General features: G+C 48.0%; 1 protein-coding gene across 1 annotated transcript in view; it reads right to left on the bottom strand.

Moving 5' to 3' along the window:
* Positions 1–26,172, bottom strand: part of RAB18 (RAB18, member RAS oncogene family) — a 190,834-nt gene that overhangs the window by 65,462 nt on the left and 99,200 nt on the right. The window contains exon 3 of the mRNA XM_078663400.1: positions 20,833–20,894. Coding sequence (XP_078519526.1) covers positions 20,833–20,894 — 62 coding nt within the window. The remainder of the gene's footprint in view (positions 1–20,832; positions 20,895–26,172) is intronic.

A 26,172-nucleotide genomic window follows, 5' to 3' on the forward strand; every position in this document is an offset into this window, starting at 1 on the left:
GTTGAATGCAGTCAGTGAGGTGCTGCTGTAGAAGAGTTGGAGACGCACTCTTGAGAAGCCAGTCGTCTAGGTAAGGGTTGACGAAAATGTGCTTCTTCCTCAAGAAAGCAGCTACTACTGCCATGCACTTTGAGAATGTGTGAGGGGCCGACATCACACCGAAGGGCAGGACAGTGAACTGGAAGTGGTCTGACTGGATACGAAACCTTAGAAACTTTCGATGCTTTGGAGAGATTGGGATGTGGAAATAGGCATCTTGAAGATCTATGGAACACATCCAGTCCCCTTGATGTATGCAGGATTATTTGATGGAATGCCAACATTCTGAACCTCGCTCTCAGAACGAACTTGTTGAGAAGCCTGAGATCTAGTATAGGCCTGAACTCCTTGTTTGGACCTTTCTTTGGCACCAAAAAATATCAGGAGTAGATCCCCTGCCGACGTTGATGCCATGGGACCTCCTCAATGGCCTCCTTTAGGAATAGAGTGGACACCTCTTCTCTCAAAAGATTTATATGATAGATGACGGTCTTTTGAGGAGGAATAGAAGGTGGAGGGGACTTGAACCTGATAGAATACCCATTCCTCACTGCTTCTGTTGTTGCGTGGCAGCTGGTGTGGACTGTCTGGAGTTCCCTCCTCGTCCTCTACCAGGTAACCGCTGGTAGGACTGTGATCTTCCTTGATTTTGCTGGGAGGACCACTGAGTGGTTTGAACCCTCTGCTGGTATTGGTGCCGATCGTAAGGGCGACAGCATCGCCTGAAGTCCTTCCTCTTCTCGAGCCCAACCGCCTTCACCATATCCAGTTCGGTCTTCATCTTGGATATTTCGTCATCAGCATGAGAGCCAAAGAGCGAAGTGCCATTGAAGGGGAGATTGAGAATACGATGTTTCGCCTCAGGCTTCAAACCAGTCAATCTCAGCCAGGCAGAGCGACTGGCACAAATCCCATGTTTATAACCATGGGCAGCTAAGTCAGAGGCATCAGGCGCTGCACTGATGACATGATTGGCCACCAAACCACCTTCATGAAGGATTTCCAGGAAATCTTGCTTGTCTTCTTTTGGGAGCTTTTCCGTGAAGGGTGAAAGAGTCCCACAAAGAGCGGTCATACCGACCCAGTAAGGCTGAGGCGCTGGCTACCTTCATGTAAGATGCTGATGTGGTCCACATTCTCTTGACAACAGAATCCATGGCCTTACTGTCTCTAGCGGGGGGTACCGGAGATGATGCTGCCCTCGTCTGATTCTTCCATGCCACTGAAACAATAACAGAGTCTGGTGGAGGGTTAGCACTCAGAACAAGCATTGACATAGCCAATAGGTCTCGCCTTTGGAACCTTATTAAGTGTTTAGTTATCCAGCACAATATTCTTGGTGCAACAACATGAACTGTTGCATGGCTAAACACATATAAGGTCCCAAAGGCGAGACCTATTGGCTATCCCATAGCCTTGACGTACGTTTACAACCAGTTTATCCATGTGGCCCATTAGTTGCATGCGAAGGTGCGAGCGTCAGACGCCACAAAAGGTTTCAGGGCTGTGATTGATACCATCTTGTAGTGTAAGCATGTCAAGTGCAATGTGCCTCGAGATTTTGAAGGTTTTAGGTGGCTGGATGGGGGCCTGCTGGTGATGGTAGAGTGTCACATGCCAGGTCTGTGGCTCTCAAAGGCTGGAAGGGCTGGGGTAGAGTCTGTCACATCCAGGCTGTGGCTCTCAAGGGCAGGGGTAAAGTCTGTCACATCAGATCTGAGGCTCTCAAAGGCTGGAAGGGCTCGGGCTGAGTCTGTCACGTCAGATCTGTGCGTGGCCCACGCTGGGTAGAAATGGAGTTGTGAACAGAAAGAGGGCCTAGGGTGAGCTTCGAACTCAGGACCAGTGTGGGCGTGTCCTCTGCCACCCCCGAGCAGTGGGTTTCAAAGGCACCAAGTTCAACCCTCCGGGTGAAGAAGTCCTGGTTGCCCTGGAGACAGGTGTGGGATGCAGGTCCGTGGTATCCCTCTGCCCTGGGATGCCCCGGGGCTTTAAGCCTCTTCCTCGCTCGCCCCTCTGTCCAAACTCCCACACGGCGGGAGGACAGCAGACTCACGCCGCACACCCCAGTAATACAATAAGCCTCTCTGGCTTAACTCCCGTCTCGCCAGAGACAAGGCGTTGCAGGGAAAACTCGGTGGGCTTTTTGAAGTATCCTGTGGTGGTGAGGGGACAGTGGAGGGGGAGGGGACAGCAGGGACAGGGGGAGACCGCTCCGCAGTTGGTGGAAACAGGGGATCATTTCCCAGCCGAAGAACAGCACAAACAGGAGACTTTTCTACAGAAGAGCAGGGATGGGAAGTTGGGGAAGATAGCTATGAGTCAACTTGTCACTAACAAAAGATGCCCAAGGGCGCACCATGAATCAGAGGTTACGCGGTATACGGCCAACTTTTTCAGCCACCAATTGCCAGATCAAATATTTTACTAATCTTGCATCACTCTATGTGTGCTTTTCCTCAATGGACACACACTATATGTCATGCTTTCATGTTTAGAAGAATACAGGTGTGCCTACTCAGGCGCAACTCTGAAGGCACAGACTTTATTTTAATTTTCGTACTTTTTTAAAGACGAACTGACAAGTACCCTGCCCCCTCTACAAAATACCCTCTTTTTCTAATCCGCCGCAACCCTCCCACTCTACCCCCAAAAAAGAACAGTTTTTCTAAGCGTTTGGGCACAAAGTGAGCGCAATGAGTAAAGCACGTGGTTAAATGGAGAAGTGTTTACATGTCCACGGAGGGAAGGGCAAGTAGCGCGCATTACCTCGGGGACCGGCCGCTCCACACGGTGGCATCTGCGCTCCTGAAGAGGACCCCGAGAAACATTAAACAACTTCTGGAAATATCGGTCATTGCCAATATATGAGCGACCACGGGGAGAAGCGGACAGTCACTGCATTGGAAATGGGAGGCAGCTATTAGGGGGCTGATGTGCCCCCTTGCCTTTTCAGTCAAAAGCAGTTTAGTAGAATTGTATGTCTGGCTTGACAGATCGGCCCTAGCGTGACCTAACCTGAGAAAATGGAGGAAAAACAATAAAACAACAAGCACGCCTGAGGTGCACGCAATCCGTTTTCAATTATCGTGCCTGTGTCTGGGCACGATAATCGAAAATAGATGTGGCCTGTGCGGGTAACCGCAAGCAATAGGCCGTGGGCGGAGCAAAGGCGGGACATGCACCCGCCTTTGCTCAATTGTGTGCTGTATTTCTTAGAAAAACGCACGCAAAGCCCAATAGCCTGTAACAAAAGCTGACCATACGCACAAGCGTGTGGTGAGCTTTCTGAAGCCCCTTACATAAAGTCGAGTAGAGCTGCGCATGCGCGCTGCGCTAGACTCGACCTTAAAAAAGGGGTCCTTCTCAGGAGCCTTATACTTTTTAGTGATCCGAGATGGGGCTGCCCCCACCGATCCTGGAGCAAGGAATTTTTGAAGAGCAGGCTCTAGCAGGCCAGGCACTAGGGGAAGCAATGGTCTGGAGGAAGACCGTTGGTGTAGTGTTTCAAAGATGACTGATATTTTGGTGGTGGAAAAAGGCATTTCAATTTGAAGCTTCGCAGCCCCCTCGACAGAGAACCGCATTGAAGGTCAGGATATTATCAATATGCGACATTCTACTCGGAGGAGAGGAAGAAAGAGAAGGGGAGTAATCAGCTATGACGTCTGAAAACCACAAAGAAGATCTATGGCTTAGTCTTCTAGCAGAGCAGTGGTGAGATCTGGATGCCCGACTCCTAGGAGCCTTCTCAAAGATGGGGTCGCTCATGTCTTTCAGATGAATGTACTGAAGTTGATTAGACGAACACACCGGAAGTGACTAGACTTCCGCTGTGCATCCTACACCAGTCAGGGGCCCGGGCGTTGCTACATAAGGAGCAACAGCCCGCTCTCCCAGCTGATTACGATTAAGGAGACGCGCGCTGCGTGAAAAGCTATTGCCTGACACTGCCGTGTTGCATTTTAATTTGTTTGTTTATTTCGTTCGTGCACTTAGATGTTTTTAAAATTTACCGTTGCTTCCCCGGTCCACCGCTGACTTGTCAGTTTGTTGTGGTGGGAAGTTGATTAGACGAACACACCGGAAGTGACTAGACTTCCGCTGCGCATCCTACACCAGTCAGGGGCCCGGGCGTTGCTACATAAGGAGCAACAGCCCGCTCTCCCAGCTGATTACGAGTAAGGAGACACGCGCTGCGTGAAAAGCTATTGCCTGACACTGCCGTGTTGCATTTTAATTTGTTTGTTTATTTCGTTTGTGCACTTAGCTGTTTTTAAAATTCACCGTCGCTTCTACTCTACCTACTCTCTGAATAGACAATCCAGGGGTGGAGGTATCGCGGTTATAGTCAAATCGCAATACCTATGCCGATTTACTAAGATGGACATTGAGGGAAGCGAATGCGCCTGCTACAGCATTAAGATAAACCCCCATTTAACGCTGTCAGGTATCCTGATATATAGACCTCCTGGACAGGATAGTAGCTTCATCAAAGCCCTTGTAGAAACAGTATGCTCTTTGGCAATAGGGACTGCTAACTTTAACATCTTTGGGGACCTAAACCTCCATATTGATCTCATTACAGACAATAAGATTAGCAGCCTATTAGCCGACCTTGCCGCATTTCAACTTTGTCAGCTAGTCATGAGCCCCACGCATAGGGGAGGTCACCTTTTGGACCCCATCTTTTCTAATCTAGATGAAGTCACGGTAGAGGGGCCTATTAAATTCCCTGGTCTGACCACATGTTGGTTATTATGTCATTACCCATACGCGACTCGTCTAACATGAGCAATGTGTTGTACAGTACTTAGCCTTTCTCAATGTCAATCTTCTAGATTCTTTGTGGGTTCTACTTGTGATGCCTCTGTATATTCCATGCTGTGGCAGTTAGAGAGTTATGGCCAGATGGGTGACGGACCTGTAATCTTCTGTGCTGGAATAAATCCACTCTTAGCCTACTAACAAAGTGTTAGACTATTATTCCGACTTACATCATTTGGCGACTTGGACTGCGGATACTTCTGGCCATTATCCGAGATTGGAGTACTGCAGCGGCGTTTAATTTACAGAAGAACAGCGCTTTGATTCACCAACGAATCCTGCGTGACAACCATAAATAGTAAGAGACCTTAAATCAACTTTGACGTCGAGCGACATTCCTACAGCAAGAAGAAAAACAACTTTTATTCTAATTTTCCTTCTTACTGTTGCCGTTGGCTCAAGCTGCCGACGTCATTGGATGTCGCCTTGACAACCCTGTCGCGGTGAGTTGTTGATCTCTTCTGTTTCCAGGACAACCTCGAAGCCCGTGCGTGTGACGCATTCTTCAGCGAGGTGGAGTTACTTGGCAACACGTCACTAGCGTACGGTCAGACGTGTGACTGGATTATGATGTTTAACAACTACATAGATGCTTTGGATGGGGAAGATTTTTCGCCCAAGATAAAGAAAGCTCTTCTCATGACAACTTTAGGGAAAGAAGAGCAACGTATTTTTAAATTTTTACCACAAGCCTTACCCTCTAGTTCACAGTCACCTATGGATGGGTTTAAAGAGGCGGTTATAAGACTTGACACTAGATTTGGGAAAGAAGAAAATCTGGTCCTACAAAGATACAAATTCTACAAGAACAGACAACTAGAGGATGAGAATATTGATGATTTTGTTGCGCGTTTGCGCGAATTATCGGTGAAGTGTAACTTTGGACAAATGGCAGATGAACTCATTAGAGATCAACTTATTGTACAAGCTAATAATCGCAAGATACAGGAGCGCTTATGGGCGGCTAAAAATCCTACATTAAAAGTAGCGATAGAATTGGCCAAAGTAGTGGAGGAGAGTGAGAAGTGTATGAAAGAACTGCAAAGGAGTGGTCTAGATTCAAAAGTTGCTGAAGTTTCTCATAAGGTTTTTAACAGTGATAACAGTGATAGTGAAGCGGCTGCTATTGCTATAGTGAGAAAAAAAGGGTATATTCTTCAAAAGAAAAATGCTCCTCATCAGCCCTTTAACAAACCACAATCGAAAATGTGTTCAAAATGTGGTAGCTATTCACATACGTCCGATGCAAAGTTTTGTTTTGCAAACAACAAGGAGTGCTTACGGTGTGGCAAATTAGGTCACTTTGCAAAGATGTGCAAAAACAAGAATAACTCAAGAGTAACTGTGGTGGATGAGTTTGGTGAATTGAAACGGGATGTGAACAAAATTCTTGTTTTGTGTGATTCAGTATGTTCTTGTGTTGAGAAAAGAGAGCGAATTCCGAAAGCTGAATTTTTGATTGATAACAAGTGTATCAGTCTGATGGTTGATACTGGTTCGAAGTGGACCATCATTCCTGCATATTTATTAAAGGCTGTGTGGGGTGATAGGTGTCTAGAGGATTGTGACATTTTTCCTTCTGGTTACCAGGGAGAAAAAATCGATCTCCTTGGTTACTTTGAAGGAAAAATTGTCTTTAAGAACAGATCCACTTGGGGTAAAGTATATGTGTCTGTGGATGGCCCTGCCATTTTAGGACGTTCACATCAATATGATTTACACATTGTAGTAAATCCAAGAGCAGAAGAACCTATTTTAGTTATTGACGATCTTACTGTGAATGATATACTTGCTAGTTTCAATCATGTTTTCAGAGAACAGTTAGGTGAGCTGCAGGGATATTCACATAGGATTTTATTGAAAGAGGGCAGTATTCCTATTCAACACAAAGCCAGAAGAGTGCCTTTTGCTTTACGAAAGGAAGTAAAATCAGTTCTAGAAGAAATGTTGCAAGGGGGAATCATAGAACCTATAGAAGTTTCTCCATGGATTTCCCCTGTTGTGATTTCCCAGAAGCCTGATAATAAAATTAGGTTCTGTGTTGATCTCCGCTCGTTGAACAAGTGTGTAGTGGCTGATGTTTTTCCGTTACCAAATATTGGTGAATTGATTTCCACGCTTAAGGGGGCAACATACTTCAGTAAGTTAGATTTGAAACATGCATATCACCAGATTTGTCTTGAAGATAGTTCTAAACATCTGACAGCCTTCATTACTAGTGAAGGGACCTTTCAATTCACTCGATTGCTATTTGGGCTGATTTCAGCTTCAAGTGTTTTCCAGCGGATGGTATCGGAGGTGTTTAAGGGTTTAGATAAAGTATTATATTTTCAGGACGATATCCTGATTTTCGGTGATTCGCTGGATGAGCACAACAGTGTTTTACAAAGTGTTTTAAGCAGGGTAGCTGAGGCTGGACTCACTTTGCGACGAGAGAAGTGTGCGTTTCTAGTTGAAAAAGTTGAGTACTTGGGTTTTTGTCTTTCTGCTGAAGGGGTTAAACCGAAAAAAGATTTGTTGGAGGCTATTGAGTTAGCTCCTTCTCCAGTTGACAAGGAGCAGCTCAGGTCCTTTATGGGACTAATTGAGTTCTATTCTAAATTTGTGAAGGATTTCTCAACGAAAACTGCTCCTCTGAGGTGTCTATTAAAAAAAGGAGTTAAGTTTCTGTGGTCTAATGAGCAAGATTCTTGTTTTAATCAGATTAAAGCTGAAATCAAATCTGCGAATGTTCTTACTCCATTTGATACCAAACTTCTTTCTGTTTTGATGGTGGATGCAAGTGGAATTGGTCTTGGTGCGGTTCTTCTTCAAAAACACGGTGGCGTAGAAAAAACTATTGCCTTTGCATCTAGACCATTAACTACATCTGAATTAAATTATTCTGTAATTGAGCGGGAAGCTCTTGCAGCTGCTTGGGGTGCAAGTTATTTTAGAACTTATTTGTGGGGTTCCCGATTTGTCCTTCGCACTGATCACAAACCCCTGCTCAATGTCTTAGCTCCTGGGGGGACTGGGAAAGGCTCACCCCGGCTAGCCAGATTGGCTTCTCGTTTACAAGATTATCAGTTTGAGGAGGAGTTTGTACACGGTTGGAGGAATGTCCAGGCGGATTGTTTATCTCGACTTCCTGTGCAACCAGAGAAAGTACAAGGGTCTTTGGATAATGTGCAGGATGATGCTGCAGTTGCCTCCTTACAAAATATTTTGCAATTGGGAGAAGGTTCCTTTTCAGCTGAGGAGTGGTCAAAAGGCATGGAGGAGGATACTGTTTTGAAAGCCGTTGTTGATCTTGTTGTTAAAGGATCAAGAAGGGAGAGTACAGTTGAGCCTCCAGTTAGGCCCTTTCTTAGGATTTTGAGTGAGTTGTCTCTGTCTGGTAAGAATGTATTGATGAGGGGTGATCGTTTTGTCCCTCCCAGTTCTTTGAGGAGTAAAATACTCAAACTAGCCCACGAAGGTCACTTGGGACAGACCCTCACCCAACGACGTGTGAAAGAGAATTTCTGGTGGCCTTTGATCGATTCTGATGCCATTGATTGTGTGGTTAAGTGCAATTTTTGTAAGGAGGGAGAGAAACGTCTGAAAGTTGTAGGCTCGAGTTCAATAGGCAGTATTTCTTTTAAGGATTTGCCTTGGCACACTATCTGCCTAGACTTCATTGGGCCAATGAATGAATTACCCTCTGACCAGCGTTTTGCTGTTGTCGTAATTGATTGCTTTTCCAAATGGTTAACCGTTCGTTTTATGAAAGAGATCACTACTGATTCCACTATCAAATTTTTAAAGGTGTCTTTGTTGATGAGGGTTTTCCCTCGATACTAATTACTGACAACGGCACTCAGTTAACTTCTACTAAAATGGTTTCCTTTGTACGTGAGTGTGGTATCATACATCACCGTACGTGTCTTTATAATCCAGAAAGCAATGGTTTGTGTGAGAGGATAAATCGGTTAGTGAAAGGTGTGATTCAGATGTTTGTTGCGAGTGATTGTTTTTCTAATGAACGTGTTCAGGAACTAGTGTGGGCCTATCGCTCAACTCCCCATAAAAAGGGGGAAAAATCTCCCTTCGAGTTGATGCGTGGTCGTCCTCCCATTTCAAGGTTGACACCTTCCTGGTTGAGAGACTTAGATAGTCAATTTTCTCCACCCAACTTAGCTTCTTTGCCAATCTCAGCGGGTGACCTTGTCAAAGTAAAGCCTGGTCGTTGTGTTAAAGGTCTTACCAAGTTTAGGGGTCCTTTTGGTGTAAAAAAGGCTTATCCCCATTTCATGCTTCTCGATAATGGAGAAAAATGGAATTACAGGAGGGTGGCACTTTATCAAAAACGTGGAACTGTTTCTCGGGAGGATTCTTCCAGTGAATGCGAAAAGAACTGTAATGGCTACATGATATCCTCTCAATGTGACCCTAATGCTGTTCCTATGCCTGCTGTACGAGGGGAGGTGGGTAGTGGTGATGCTTCCACTTCTCTCTGTGAGGATGGTGGTCTCGTTTCGGTTTCCTCGACTCCTCTTAGTTTAAATCTGAGGAGCCCACGCTCCCGTCGCCCTCCAGTTTACTTAGATGATTACATTCATTAATGGTTTTTGTTCTTTTATTTCTTTTAATTTTCTCATTTCCTTTTGTTGTATAAGGAGGGGAGATATGTTGTACAGTACTTAGCCTTTCTCAATGTCAATCTTCTAGATTCTTTGTGGGTTCTACTTGTGATGCCTCTGTATATTCCATGCTGTGGCAGTTAGAGAGTTATGGCCAGATGGGTGACGGACCTGTAATCTTCTGTGCTGCAATAAATCCACTCTAAGCCTACTAACAAAGTGTTAGACTATTATTCCGACTTACATCACAATGCCCAACGGGTACTCAAACGTCCTTGGCGAAAGCTACGCCTCGAAGTTTTTTATGCCCTGCTTAAAGCTGACCCCCCCCCGAAGTAGGCGGTGACTCCGAGCGGGTCTACGAGAACTTCTGTACCTGGCTTTCCCAAGCCTTGAACTTATTGATCCCGGCTGACTGGATCAGAGCCAGTTCTCAGGAGTCCAGCCCGTGGTACAATGAGGTACTTACCACTCTTAGGAAAGAATGTAAACAAACTGAACATAGATGGAGGAAAGCGTACGACCCGGTATTAAAATCCCAATACCTGGCCGTACAAAAGAACTATCACAGAAATATCTGTAGGATGGGAGCCTCCTACTACGCCAATGAGATCAGAACTAGTCAGAACCCCTCGAAAACTATTTTTAAAATTCTGAAAGACCTTAGCGCCAAAAAAGCTGTTGTGGCGACAACTGCTTCCTACATGCATTGTGAAAACTGGCCTCCTTTATAGATAAGGTACGAACTATCTATAGCTCCTTTCCAGCCACTCCCGGTCTAATCTCCTCCAATATTGGGCCAACAAATAAACTTACAACTATACCTGACCTAAGTCAGGATGATTTTCTGAGACTTTGTGGGAAAATCAAGTCGGGCTCTCCTGCAGACCCTCTAAAGCCTGCCCATTTTAGAGAAGCTTCCACGCTCATACTCAACCCCCTTCGACAAATCATTAATGAACAAGTTACTTACCTTCGGTAACGATATATCTGTAAGAAACAGTAGTTAGTATTAGATTCCTTACCTTAGAATATCCCCAGGCGTCAGTCTGGATCCGGAAACTTTTGCGTAGCAGTACCCCTGCGCGTCGGTAGGCGTCGTCTGCAGGCGTCCCCTGCGGCTCCGCGTCGTCGGCGTCGTGCGCCGTGATGACGTCGCTGGAGTATATAGACGCCGCCTCCGCGCGCTGACGTCAGTTCTTTGCACACAGCTTTTCCGCGCCAGAACACGCAGAGCCATGTGAGAACTAACACTGGTGCCATTTGAAACTAGGGCCCTGAAAGGGATGTCCTTAACCCTAGGTATCAGTTCGCAGAACGGGGAGGATGGGTGGGGCGGTAAGGAATCTAATACTAACTACTGTTTCTTACAGATATATCGTTACCGAAGGTAAGTAACTTGTTCATCTGAAAGAAACAGGTTAGTATTAGATTCCTTACCTTAGAATAGATACCCCAGCAATACCAACCCCGGTGGTGGGTCTGCGAACCAATACAAACCTACACCAGAAAGTCCTGGAGGACCGAACGGCCAAAGAAGCCATCCCTCCGGACTTGACTGTCCAGGCAGTAGTGCCTCGCAAAGGTGTGCAGCGAGGCCCACGTGGCCGCCTGGCAAATGTCCTGCAAAGGGACTCCCCGGCCCAGGGCAGTAGTAGCCGCCGTGGCCCGAGTGGAATGGGCCCTCAGCCCAACAGGAGGCTCCTTCCGAGCCAAAGAGTAGCATGCTTTGATGCACAGGACGACCCACCGAGAGATGGTTCGTTTCTGCACCGCCCTTCCCTTCTTCTCACCCACGTAGCCAACAAACAGTTGGTCATCCACCCGGAACTGGCGTGTGCGATCCATGTAAAACGAAAGCGCACGTTTTGGGTCCAGACGATGGAGCCGCTCTTCATCCTTTGAAGGATGCGGAGGCGGGAAGAAGGAGGGCAAGGTGATGGACTGCCCAATGTGAAAAGCAGAGACTACCTTGGGCAGGAAAGAAGGTCTAGTCCGAAGGACCACCTTATCAGGATGAACAGACAAGAAAGGAGGTTTAACAGAAAGAGCCTGGAGCTCACTCACTCTCCTGGCAGAGGTGATGGCCACCAGGAAGGCCGTCTTTAAAGTGAGAAGACGGAGAGGACAGGAATGAAGGGGCTCAAAGGGAGCGCACATCAGGAAAGTCAAGACCAGGTTCAAGTCCCACTGAGGCATCACGAACGGAGTTGGAGGATACATGTGCGTGATGCCCTTCAAGAATCTTAACACAATAGGGGACTTGAATAAAGATGGCTGATCAGGTAGCCTCAAGAAGGCGGAAAGGGCAGAAAGATAGCCCTTGATAGTGCCCAGAGCAGAGCCCTGCTGGGCAAGGGAAAGGAGGAAGAGGAGAACCTCAGACAGAGGGGCAGAAAGGGGATCCACAGCCTTTGCTGTGCACCATGCCACAAATCTGTTCCACCGGCAGGCGTATACCGACTTCATGGAGGGACGCCTGGCTGCCAGAATTACATCACAGACTTCAGGAGGCAAGTCAAATGGCCTCAACTGCCGCCGCTCAATCTCCAAGCATGGAGGTGGAGACTGGACAGGTTCGGGTGGAGGACCGTCCCCTGCTGCTGCGACAGAAGGTCCTCCTGAAGGGGCAGGCGGATCGAGGGACCGACTGTCATGCTGAGTAGCTCGGGATACCAGTATCTTCGAGCCCAGTCCGGAGCCACAAGGATAACTTGGGCCCGGTCGCGCCTGATCTTCTTCAGCACTCTGGGCAGAAGTGGTATAGGCGGAAAGGCGTACAACAGACCGCAACTCCACTCGCGCCGAAAGGCGTCGCCGAGCGAGTGCCGTCTTGGAAACTCCAACGCGCAGAACTGATGACATTGCGCGTTCTCTTCTGTGGCGAATAGATCTAACCAAGGCTCTCCCCATTGCTGAAAGAGGCCTCTCGCCACGTCCGAGTTCAGACGCCATTCGTGATCCACCGAGCACCGACGGCTGAGTTCGTCCGCCCTGGCGTTCAGAGAACCTGCCAGGTGTTGAACCGTCAGAGTCACGCCCTGACGTTCCAGCCATTGCCAGAGACGCAGAGCCTCCTGGCAAAGGGTCCACGACCCCACACCGCCCTGTTTGTTGCAGTACCACATGGCGGTGGTGTTGTCCGTGAACACCTGCACTACACTCCCGTTGACAAAGGGGAGGAATGCCTTCAGTGCTAGGCGAATCGCCCGCAGCTCCAACAGGTTGATATGGAGCCGGGACTCCGCCGGAGACCAGATGCCTCTGATCTCCGCCTCTCCCAAGTGGCCACCCCAGCCTTGGAGGGACGCGTCCGTCACAACCACGTGCTCCGGTTGGGGAAGGGAGAGGGATCTGCCTCTGACCCAATCGCGGTCGGTAAGCCACCACTGCAACTGTCTCGCAGTGCCCTCCGAGATCAGGACATGGTCGGATAGGTTGCCCTGATGCTGGGCCCACTGAAACTTCAGGTCCCACTGCAGAGCCCGCATCCGCCACCTGGCGTGATGCACCAGTAGGATGCAGGAGGCCATCAGCCCCAGAAGCCGCAGCGTCAACCTGACCGAAACCCGGGATAACGGCTGAAAGATGGGAATCAGAGCCTGAATATCCCGGACCCGCCGTTCCGGGGGATAAACCCGAAACTGCGCCGAGTCGAGAACCGCTCCGATGAAAAGGAGCTTTTGAGAGGGACACAGGTGTGATTTCGGCACATTGATGGAAAACCCCAGCTCGTGCAGGAGGTCTGCCGTCATCTGAAGGTGGTGGACGACTGTCTGGGGCGAGCCCGCCTTCAACAACCAGTCGTCGAGGTAGGGGAAGACTGAAACCCCTAACCGGCGCAGATGAGCTGCGACCACCGCCATCACTTTCGTGAACACCCGTGGGGCGCTGGTAAGGCCGAAGGGGAGCACGATAAACTGAAAGTGCTCGTGGCCTACCGTGAACCGCAGGTAACGCCGGTGGGCCGGCAGGACGGGGATGTGAAAATACGCATCCTGCAAGTCCAACGCTACCATCCAGTCTTGTGGGTCTAGAGCAGCCAAGACCTGAGCCAAAGTCAACATCTTGAACTTCTCCTTCTGGAGGAAGCCGTTGACGTTCCGTAGGTCCAAGATAGGACGCAGGCCTCCTTTGTCCTTCTTGGGCACCAGAAAGTAGTGGGAGTAGCAACCACACCCTACTTCTGGCCCAGGAACGCGCTCGATGGCCCCCTTGGCCAAGAGGGCCGTAACTTCCTCCTGCAGAAGTGTCAAGTGGTCCCCCGACACACGGTGGTTCTGCGGTGGCATGGCTGGAGGAGTGGACTCGAAGGGGAGGGCGTAGCCCCTTCGAACGAGCTGCAGCACCCACCTGTCCGATGTTATCGCGCGCCAGCGGGAGTGGTGATGGCGAACCCTGCCACCCACTGGCGTCACGTGAGCCCGAAAGCTCGGACTAGGAAGGCTTGGATGCAGCAGCGGGGGGAGGCGTGGACTGACCTCGCCGCTGGCCTCTACCGCCACCACGGCGGAAACCACGGCCGCCACCGCGCTGGGGAGCGTTCTGCGGCGCGTGGCTGGCAGCACGTGTGGGACCGCCCCTCCCTTGGCCACGAAAGGGGCGAAACGAACCCGTCTGCTGGCGCTGGGTCGAAAGACCCAAGGACTTGGCCGTGACCCTGGAGTCCTTGAAGCGCTCCAGCGCGTGGTCCGCTTTGTCACCAAACAGGCGACTGCCATCAAATGGCATGTCCATGAGTGTATTTTGGACGTCTGGCGAGAAGTTGGCAGATCTCAGCCAAGCATGGCGACGAATCGCCACCGTCGTGGACATAGCCCGTCCCAGCGAGTCGGTCGTGTCCAGACCACAACGGATCGAGTACCGCGCCGCATCCCGGCCTTCAACGAAGGCCCGGGTGAGCTTGTCCCGCACTTCCTGGGGGCATTGCGGCAAACACTCCTCGACCGTATCCCACAGGGAGTGGGTGTAGCGGCCCAAGAGGCACGCGGTATTACAAGACCGCAGTCCAGCGCTCAAAGAGGAAAAGACCTTTTTACCAAATTGGTCATACCGCTTTGATTCCCGATCGGGCGGAGCCGACGGGAACGCGGACTGCGAAGTGGAGGCCTGGATCACCAGACTCTCCGGGGAGGGATGGGTGGATAGGAAGGCAGGGTCGTCCGAGCACGGACGGTGACGCCTGGCAACGTTCCGGTCAACCGGTGCACCGGAAGCGGGCCTGGACCAGGTGCCCAAAAGGACATCCGTCAGGGCCTCATTAAACGGCAGCAGAGGCTCCTGGGGGCATGACTGCGGTTTAAACACTTCGGTCAGAATGTTCGGCTTGACCTTCGCGACAGGGAGCTCAAGGCTCAAGGCCTTGGCAGCCCTCATCAGGACCACCGAATAGGCAGCACCTGCCTCAGACGCCACAGGGGTCGGGGAGACAAACCCAGGGTTGGGCGACTCGTCCAGACCACTGGCATCACCCAGATCACCTACCCAGTCCACATCATACTGGCAGGCACGGGATAAAGGGTCCTCAGACCCCTCCCAACCCTCTCCATACTCGTCCTCATCGCCGTATTCTGGATCGACGATATAGACCTCGGGGTCAATGGGCCCCATCGGCGCCGGATCCGGCGTCGGACGACGCCGGTCCGACTCCGCGTCAGGAGTCAGAGGGGGAATGGGGGTGGCGCCGCGTGGCGTCGGTGCCGGGGACCCGACGCCGGCCGGAACCGACGGCGGAGTCGCTGCACCGCGCGGAGGCGGTACCACGGGTTGGCCCAAAGGAACCGACGCCGGAGAGGCCGGTAGACCAGCCGGCGACGAACCTGAGGGGCCCAGCGGCGCCGAGGCCGGAGCCACCGGCGGCGTCGAGGCAGGAGCACCCGAACCGCTCGGGCCCCCAGACGGGACCGACGGGCCCGCAGGCGCCGTAGGCCCCGCCGGAGGAGACCTCGCCCTCATAGCGATGAGGAAGGCCTCGATCTCCTCACGCGACGCGCCTTCCCCAGGGACCGACGGGTATGGGGCAGACGGCGTCGGCAACCCACGCGGGGCCGCGGGGGTGGGGCCACCCGAGCCCCCGGCCGCATCACGCGGGCGTCGGGGGGAGTCGGGGGTACGATGACGACGCCCCGACTTCTTACGCTTACCTGACGAACCGGAGGAATGGTGGCGACTCCCGGAGCGCTCATGGCGGCTCCGCGATCGTTCCTTCGACCGCTCCCTCGACCTCCGACCGGACCGGGACCGCTCTCGACGCGGGGCCGACACACGGAGCTCGAGAAGCTTGCGGGACCGCTCCCGCCTAGCTTTACCAGTCAAGGCCCGACAGTCGACGCAGGACTCCACGTCGTGGTCCGCGCCCAGACACCGGAGGCAGAGTCGATGGTGGTCGGTGACCGACATCAGGCGGTCGCACTCGTCGCAACCCTTGAAACCGGGCATCCTACCGGCACCGTAGAAGATTAAGTAGTTAACAATAAACTTGGTCAAAAGACCGGAGTACTGCTCTTCGGATCTGCGCTAACTGGCGCGGAAAAAAGAAGAACTGACGTCAGCGCGCGGAGGCGGCGTCTATATACTCCAGCGACGTCATCACGGCGCACGACGCCGACGACGCGGAGCCGCAGGGGACGCCTGCAGATGACGCCTACCGACGCGCAGGGGTACTGCTACGCAAAAGTTTCCGGATCCAGACTGACGCCTGGGGATATTCTAAGGTAAGGAATCTAATACTAACCTGTTTCTTTCAGATTCATTGTTTAAATCTGCCACTATACCCACTAGATGGAAGCAGGCATGGATATCTCCCATTATTAAAAAGCCCACGCTAGATCCCACAAGACCGGAAAACTTTAGGCCTATTTCACTGCTTCCCTGGCCAGCCAAGGTGGCCGAGTCCCACGTGAATAATATTCTAACGAAATTTCTCTGCTCCAACACCACTCTAGACGCCTCCCAGCATGGCTTCCGTGCGGGCCACAGCACCGAAACAGCGCTCCTGAGTGTGACAGAACATCTTCGGACCATCATGGATTCCGGCCAGACGGCAGCGCTGATTCTATTAGATCTCAGCGCTGCCTTCTACACGGTTTCACACGAGGTATTGCTGTATCGACTGGAGGCAGCAGGGATTTGTGGACAGGCACTTGACTGGTTCAGGGTGTTTCTGACCAGAAGGTCCTTCCGAGTCTCTACCCCCCGTTTCTATCAAAGGAACGTTCAATTGAGCAGGGTTCTGCACTCAGTTCGACGTTATTTAATCTATACGTCCAGCCACTGGCTCAGGTCGCCAAACGGTGGGAGCTATCTATAGTCTCATACGCGGACGACACTCAGTTAGTGGTGTTGCTGAGTGACGACTCTGGGATGAGTGCGTCCAATTTTAAACAGGGCCTAACAGCAGTAACCAACTGGATGACATCTAACTACCTACAGCTCAATGCCTACAAGACTGAGGTCTTACTCGTAGGAAAGGATGTCTCGGCCTGGGGAGATAAGTGGTGGCCTGAAATTCTCGGGAACCCTCCCGAGCCTAAGAGTGAGGTAAAAAAAACCTTGGAGTTTGGCTAGACTCCTCTCTTAATTTTATCCATCACACTAAAAAGGTTGCCGCCATGTGTTTCGGGATTCTTCAGAACCTTAAGCCGATTTTAAACATTTTTGATCCACCCACCCGTCAGCTCATAGTGCAGTCTTCTATCCTTTCTCGACTGGATTACGCGAGCTCTCTACTTTTAGGGGCTAATCAGGCTGAGGTGGGAAGATTGCAACGAGTGCAAAACGCGGCAGCCAAAGCCTTGATAGGGCTCCCCCGCTTCCACTCGGTCTCTAATACCCTGACTAAACTTCACTGGCTACCCGTGGAGAAGAGAATTCAATTTAAGACCCTTTGCTGGTCATTTAAAATCCTGAAATCCGCATCTCCACCCATGCTTTGTCCCCTTCTAACCCCTTATATCCTGGTTAAGCATCAGTGACCCTAAGCACCAAGCACCCATACAGGGAATATTGATGCATCACTACAAGTACCATGATTCCATACGAGACTGCAGACCTATCAAGAGGCGACAACAGTGAAATAAAAAAGGTGATGCATCCCGCCAAGTGACGCAGGGAAACGGCCTTTGAGAAAGCTATCACAGCGAAACGCGTCAGGCTGCCTCCTGTGTGCTGTGGAGACTACGAGGCATTGCAGGTCCTAGAGTGCAACTCAGAACTTTGGGTCAACTCGAGCGATTATATATTATATATATATATATATATATATATATATATATATATATATATATATATTATATATTATATATTATATATATTATATAATATATATATATATATATATATATATATATATATATATATATATATATATATATATATGTGCATATTATTGGCTATTGCTCCGGGGTCTCCACACATGGGCAGGACTATTCAGTGCTTATGACTATTGAGTGGTATACCCTGGAAGAGAAAGTCAGGTACCCCAAACCTCCGTTTTTTTAAGGTAGTGTAGGTCTTTCCCATTTGAGTATCGGTAGTTCGCTCACTGCAATTAATCTAGCAAGTGTGGCTTGCATGGCCCTGATCAACCTAGTATGTAGGGATGTTCGAATATTAACACAGAGGTATGCAAATTTGGGCAGGACCACCATTTTACTTAAGGCTATTCTGCCCGCCCTATATTACATCTCTTATTTGTTTTTTCATGGCTGCATCAGTGATCTCTAGCTCAGAATATTAGGTATTGCTAAATGTTTCACTAGGAGTCATGGAGTATTCAGTACTCATCTGTTGTCAACAAATACTGGAAGGTTCATCCGGAGTCTTGCTTGGGAATACTTGCAGGGTTTCTTTTCAAACTGGACTGAAGGAGATTGTCCAGTGCACAAATGGGGCTAATCTTTTTACATGTTTCGTACATATAGTATATAGATCAGGAGATTCGCAACCTATCACAAATCGGCTTGAGACCCAGCAAAAAACGCATTGCAACCCGCCAGTGGCACACATTTTGGAAAACACTTTGTGAACATCCTCTGCCCTGCACACAGAGCGAGGCACAGCCTGGGGCCAACCTTCCTATAATCCAAACTAAGAATATACAATCAAAGTTCAAACTTTAGCTTAAGAATGACCAAACTATTGATAAGAAACCTACCATTAGAAGAAAAAAACATAAAAAGTCACATTCGCTATTCAAACATTCCAACTATGGCATATATTGCCAAAGAAAATAAGGACTGTCAGCAACCAACAAGAATTTAGAAGAGCAATAAAATCTTGGCTGCTGACCAGTGTCTGTATGCTGCCTGTGAATCTATTTGCACACTCCTCTTACTATCCTGCACAAGCTGAAGATGCGCTCAACTCGAAAGTACATCCTCAGAGCTTCACACAGAACACCAATACGCGATACAACGCCCTTGTCTCATTCATGCATTTGAAAATGTGAAACTGCTCAACTGACAAGAGGTAGAGAAAGGTTATAGAAATGCAGCAATATAATAGCCCTAAAAGCCTTCATCTTACTGTACCACCTTGGAGCTGACCATTATTAGGTATAGCTTGATAGCACAGCCTTCTGCCACAGGTAGAGTATCTTCTCTATATTCACACATCAGCTTCAGAAAATTAAACCTCTCTAACCTCATTCAATTTTTTTTTGGGTGAATCACCTCGTGAGTGCTTCAACCGCAATGTATGAGGTGCACTGCTTTCAGTAGCTATTGGGGAGGATTTGCTTAACAGAGATGCCTCCTAGGAAAGACAATTCATTAAAAGCAACACTTTTCAAACTTAGAATAAATGGAATTCCAGTGCAGACAAATGAACTGCTTCATTTTTAATTATATTAATGTTTTGTCAAAAAGAAAAATATTCATCATAATGGCTCAAATGTAGTTGGCATGTTTTGAAAAAGTTTATTCATAATCGTGTAGACGCTTTTCAAGACATGAATCAGCCTTCAAGATTAACATTACTGTTTAATCAACAAAAGTGCCACTAAAAGTCGCTATGCAGCAAAAGATTGTGTTGTACCAGGCTTCACAACTAATAATGGAGATTAAAACATATAGTTTGAGGAGGGAAACCGTAGTGGTTATATCTATATTGTCTGGCAAAGACTTTATTCAGTAGCTCATTGGCTTCACTGTTATAAGTTCTAACTCCTCACTTTCACCAACACACATACACACACAAGTGTCAGACGACTATGTAATAGGGAAAGCAAAGTTACACACTCTAGGGACATTTGGTCAATCAGGTTTTCGATGTGTGTGTGAGTCTCTACAGTGGGGAGACTCAGAAGGCCCTGAAGAGCGCTGCTGCACACACAGTTCACTGATAGGAAGGAGGTAGGCTGTGTTCATATTACAACCCCAGGCTCAACAAGTGCTACACAATCCCCTTGCCACACATGAGCCACACGTGCTTTCTCTTGCTCTTCTTAATCAGTCGGTCTGCTCCATCCTGACCAGTTCTAAGATCGATGTTTCAACTATGTGTTACCTTGCTGCAGAGATCTGGGGCACCAACTCCAGTTCCCAGAAGAGAGGCAAGCCACCAACTTCAGTAACCTCTTGGAGGGAGCTAAAAACAGTCAGTCCGGTGGCAAGCCAGGAGCCCTCCATTCTGACAGTGCAGATCACCAGTCAGTTGTAGATTTCTGCAGCTCTGTGTGCTGACCAGTCTTAAATAAAAATTAAGAGTAGATGAGGTGGTCCATATAGAAGGTCAGACTAGGATTACAGTCCAGCCTGCCCTGGGTTAGAAGGGCAGCGCTGAGGACCATTACCCAGCAGCCTCGTGTCAAAGCAAAGTGCACTGCAGCTACTGGCCTGAGTGTGACATCAGGCCAAGACCAGTGGACTCTCACAGCCAGGATATTAAAATACAAGATAAGGCACTTTCAGGTATTGAGGATGGCAGCAAATGGAGAAAATTGGATGAGCTACCCGAATTTGCGGCCACACTGAAGTTCAGATGAGATGTCAGGGGCTTGACCCAGAGTAGAGATCAGAATGGAGAAACAGAATGTTTACAGATGTATCTAACTGAAAATGTGGTTAACTATTTACTACTCAACTCCTTTGTGAAAGCACCTCAACACTATGAAGTCCAACTATCATCACCTGCTGACATAAACTAAGGGCCACCAGTGTAATGGTGCAAAGAGAAGCTCAAGGACTCAACTGCATCTCCATGTAGTCCCATTAACAGGACAATCCACCCCATTGGTACAACAAAGGCGTATGTAAAGTAAAACAACTAGTTATGCAAATTTGGTTTCAACCTTAATAGTCAATTGATGGATTTCTGATGGCAATTACTTCATTCGCCTTTTAAACAATGGTCTAAAACTTACCCATATTGCAAGCTTAGCCCTGTTACCATCGACTGAAATCGTTTTCACCTTAAAGTCCACACCTGAAAAACACAGACTACCTTGATTAAAACATATTCGCATACTTCTCATACTTACAGTTAGTTAACAGCAAACAGATAAAATTAAAAAAAAACACCTCAGAAGTAAAGTCTAGCTGGTGGTCATTGTTACTTTACGTTTTCATACCTATACCTCACCATTTTGAACTCTTATTTAACCACGAATGCCCACAATGCAATTCAAAAAAAGATTAAGGGGTGATTATTGAGTGGTAAAACCAGAGAAAAGTTAAAATTAGAAGACTGGGAAGGTGCCGGGGTAAGGATATTTTCAGTATAAACCATAACGCCCAATTTATAGATTGACTGAGAGGATACTCGGTCACAAAGGCGACTAAGTCCCTCCCTGCCAATATAGTGATCCTCCCGCTGCATATACATGCATGTAGACCTACAGGTTAATCATGGCGGAGACTACTCACTCTCCACCGTAATCTATCCCCTCCAACAGGCTCTGGGAAGTCAGGGCAGTCAAAGGAATGGCTACATGTTTGCCTGCCCAACTTCGATGGGTAGACATAGTCATTTTTTAATGTTCCTTACCACCAGGTTTTAGACGAAGGAACCGGAGGAACAGTAAAAACATTATAACGGTCATTGCCCCCCGCCCCCTCTCCTAGCCCCCCGGCCATGGGAGAAGCTTCACATGGCAAGGGGTGCACACATTTTTAAGTTTCAAAAAGAAAATCCACTTTCTGGATTTTCTTTTTGAAAAGACAAAGAATACTGCTTGCTAAAAGGACTGATGCTGACCGTAGCGATAAAGGTGGTTCCTGCCAATGCGGTTATAAATGAATGCCAACTAGGCAGTCTTTTATAAATCTGGCAAGTGAAGTAGTCTTGGCATGGCAGACGTAAAGCCCTCTGTCAGGCCAAGGGAGAATACTCTGTCCACCAACGTTTTAAAAAGGCCCATACCTTGACAACCTAATGTTAATCAAGGACAAATGACCATGTAACAGAAGATGAAGAGGTAAAAGAAAGAGATATGTTTGTCTGGAAACATGATTACTCTTAGACTTCTTCTAATTTCAATCACTAGAGTCAATGTCCATTTTTTCAAGGTGTGGTAAAAATGATACTCAACTAACAATGCATTTTCAGATCTGGTAGCCGTGTAAAGAATTGTATGTATAATGTGTGCAACATGGCCAGTACGAGTATTTTCAAACACTGAGTAGAACATATTTAGTCTTATGAAACCGTTCAGTGCCAGGAGGTGTTCCCTATGTTAGCCATACATAACAAGGCTCATTCTGGTGGAAGTTGGCAGTACCTTCCGCATCAGGGATGGATTTGTGAGTAGAAACACTCTTTGGCACATTTGAGATATGGGTCAGATCATGCAACTGTAACCTCTGGTTTGCAAACCTGCAAGGTTTGTGACTGTACAATAGGTCTTTCTTATGTACAATGCACATTTTACGAGTCAGAAAAGTCTTTCAAATGTATAAAATGAGATTTGTGACCCATACTGAATAACAATTAGGAAAGGGCATAAAAGTGGCCTTTGTTTTAAATTGTGATTTAATATGCAGCACTGGTTCCCTTCAGGAGAAAGGGGTGCCTTAGAAATACATTGTTTTCAGTTTGGAGCTTCACAAAATCAAATGTGTGCCTCAAAACATAAGTGCATGATTTGCAACTAGTATGATAGAACATCTTACCCATGGTTCTTTTTTTAACACTGCAAATCCCCTGCAGTCATAAAAAATCTGATATGGCTAACGTTTACCCTTTAAGTGTACCCACTGCACAGCATTGCAGGGAGAAAGATAACAAATACCGCAATAGAAAGCTATGGTTGTTGAGGATCAGGATTATGGCCCCTACATGAGGCTACAAACCTTTTCCCAGCTTTCAGAAGAAATAGACTTGGTCAAAGGATCTCTGGCTGCGAGGACTAGGTCCACTATTTACAATGGCAAATCAAAACTGCTCAATCATCACAGATGGAGGTGTAGGTTGTGGAGATTCAGATGCAGGACCCTCCCCATTTGCTGAGACAAGAGGTACTTCTGAAGGGGAAGAGAAGTCTGATGACAAATGCTCAGGCTCAACAGCTTTGAGTACAAAACTATTCTGTCCCAAACCAGGGCAGTCAAAATAACTTTGGCCCGATTAGTCCTGAGTTTTTTCAGAACTCAAGGCATGAGAGGAAATGGTGGAAGCGCAGGCAGCAGATATGTGTTCTCCCGCAGGTGGAACAAGTCTGTCAAAGGTCTTCTTAGCAAGCAATAGACTCAACACAGTGTTCTCGGCACTGGCAAAAAGATCTAGCAAGGACATGTCATACTGGTCAAAGATGTGCTAAGTAACCTTGGGATGGGGATGCCATGTGGTTTGCCAGCTGATGTCTGCTCAACTAGTCTACTCTGGCATTTAGAGACCCTGCCAGGTGCCTGGTCAACCAGCAAAATTTCATGTTGACTTAGCCACCCCCAAGTGTGCAGAACTTCCTGTCCTGTCACAGGATCCGCGACCCCACTCAGCCCTGCTTATTGCAGTCCCACATGGCGGCTATATATAACAGCTTCCCTCTAAAGGTCGGTAGAAGGTATTCAATGGCAGTCAGATGCCCTGAAGCTCCAACAGGTTGATGTGGAGCTGGTACTTCGCTGGAGACCGCAGACCTTTGATTTCTACCTCTCCAGGTAATTTCACCAGCCCAGAGACTATGTATCTGTCACTATTGTAAGCTCTGGGTGAGCGGAAACGAAAGAGGCCTGCCGCTTGTCAGGTTGGTGCAACCACTGAAGGTCCTAGACAGTCTCCTCTGAAATGCAAATGGTGCTGGACAGAGCACCCTAGTGCTGAACCCACTGAAACCAAACCTTTCTACTGCAGGACCAGTGCCATGTAGCACAAAGGACGAGGAGAATGGACAAAGATAAGAGTCTAAGAAACCTCAGAAACATCCCCAGTGAAGCCAAGAAATGAGCGCGAAAGATGGGGTTCACAACATGAATGTCTCGACCTTGCTACAGTGGTGGAAAGCACTTGAATGTCTTAATATCCAGGATGGCCCCTAAAAAGAGAATTCTCTTTATGGGCATCAGGTGGTTCTTCGGCTCACTGATAAAAAAAAAAAACAAAGATGTTGCTCATAGGTGGTCCTTGACGAATTACAGCAAGTCTGCCTTGGGAAACCAGTCACCAACTTACAAAAATGCACATAGCCATACTTCTGAAAATGAACTGTAACAAAGGACATCACTGTCATGAACAACTAAGACACCGAATTGAGGTTTAAAGTTAGAAAGACAAATTGGAAGTGTTCTAACCTCACCGTAACCCACCGTATGATGGACTGCAGAAGGCTATCTGGAAAATGTGTGCCATGCAAGTACAAGGGCAGTTTCCAATCTCCTGTGTCCAGAAGAGAAAGGAACTATGCAAGACTGAGCATCTTGAATTTATTTTGCAAGAAGGTATTCAGTGGTCGGAGGTCTAGAATAGGTAAGATACCTCCATCCTTCTCCGTCTGAAGGGACCCCAACCTATATTAGGAAGGAGAAAAAGTGGATTGTGATAACATGAATGGCAGGGATTAGTCCCTCAAAATACTAATCAGCAGGAAGAATCAGATTCTGCCTCTTACCGGATGGATGTGGCTTTGTAAGGGCAACATGCCACCACCAATTGCATCTATGTGTTAAGACTCTCTATTGGGAGGACTGGAAGGAAAGGCTACTAAGTCGTCCTTCAATGTGTGCTGCATGAGGAATGTTATGCACCAGAACATGGTCTTGGTCATCTGGTGACAGGCCGCCACTAGAAGGGACTAAGCAGGATTTCTTCTAAGTGACCATTACAGTGTCCATGAGTGCCTCATTAAAGGACAACAGGGTCTAAGGGAAGGCCCTGGCTGAAGCATTTCTGAAAGAAACTTTGATTTAATTTCAATAGTAGGCAGTTTTGGACTTCCATTGCTATACACACCACAGCTGTGAAGAAAGCACTTTTCTCTGGTGGTGGACAAGGTTTTGAGTCCAGCTTAGTTCCTGAAGAGGTGTTTAACACACGTGCATTATGCGGGTTAAAATAAAGCCTTTCATCAGTGCAGGCATGGGGGAATCAAACTCCTGGATCTTTATCACGGTCACCTTTATGGGGAACATGTTTGACTGCACCCGAATCAGAGCCAGAAAGGCTTCTAGCCCCTGGCATATTGACACCAGAGAAGAAACTAGCAGTCTGAGTTAATCATGGATGGTTGCGCCTTAGTGATTTGATTCTAACATAGGTCTGGTGCAGACTGATGTTGGTTCACGGTTGGAGATTGGTGTCTGCAGAGATTACGCTACGCATGATGGAATAGTTGATATCTGTGCTTGTACAGAAGGGATTGGAATGCACCATGGTACCAGAGTGGATTTCAGGACTGACATTGGGTTGGACCAGTGACAGGTCCTACGGTCTCAGCCAGCACCTGCGAACGGCCAGCTTACAGAAGTGCGACTGCTGCTCCAGATGATGCAGGTGAAGCAGGTAGCGTCTTAAAAATCTGGTGGCCCAAGGAATTCAAGGGGCACAGAGACCAACTGTAGAACTGGTTTCTGAGTTGGCAAATGCTGGATGCGAAGTGCCCTTGTAGTTCCAAATGCTTAACTTCTTGCTTGACTTTGTATGGTGAGATTGGGTTGTATCCCGTTTCATCTTCTTGCTCTTGTGAAGCAGTTTGCATTTTGACTTACCAGGGGACTTCGAGCTGGACAGAGATTGAACAGGGAACCAGCCACACATTCAGTGCAGGAATGGGACTACGACTGTGGCTTTAAAAGCAATATCTTATGTAGATCGACATAGATTTGCTTTCAGATTTGTGATCAGCTTCAATTGAATCAGGGGACACTTTCCACATGACATGAGTTGTGACAAGAACGCAGGCAACGCAGACACATCTGTGAGAGTTTACAACAGACACGTTCTTCCTGCAGTCACAATACGGCTTAAACCAGTCACTTTCAGGGAATAAAGTTCCCCGTCCTAGAAGTTAGAAGTCTGACATGTTGGGAGCAGAGCACAAGATCCACGTCAAAGGGCACAGAAAAAATACAAATGGATATCTGCTCCTTGGGGTGGAGCCTACCTGTGGCTCCACTCAGCCACTTTCAAAGCGGTGCAATGCCACTGCAGAGCCAGGTGGTGTCACCTGGTGTAGCACTGGAGCTATTGCTTGAAAATCTCCTGTAGAATTTGAGTGTCTGGGAATATTAATAAAGTGAGAAATCTGCATTCAATCATCAGAAATGACTGA

The sequence above is a fragment of the Lissotriton helveticus genome, chromosome 10 (assembly GCF_964261635.1).
Source record: "Lissotriton helveticus chromosome 10, aLisHel1.1, whole genome shotgun sequence".
NCBI lineage: Eukaryota > Metazoa > Chordata > Amphibia > Caudata > Salamandridae > Lissotriton > Lissotriton helveticus.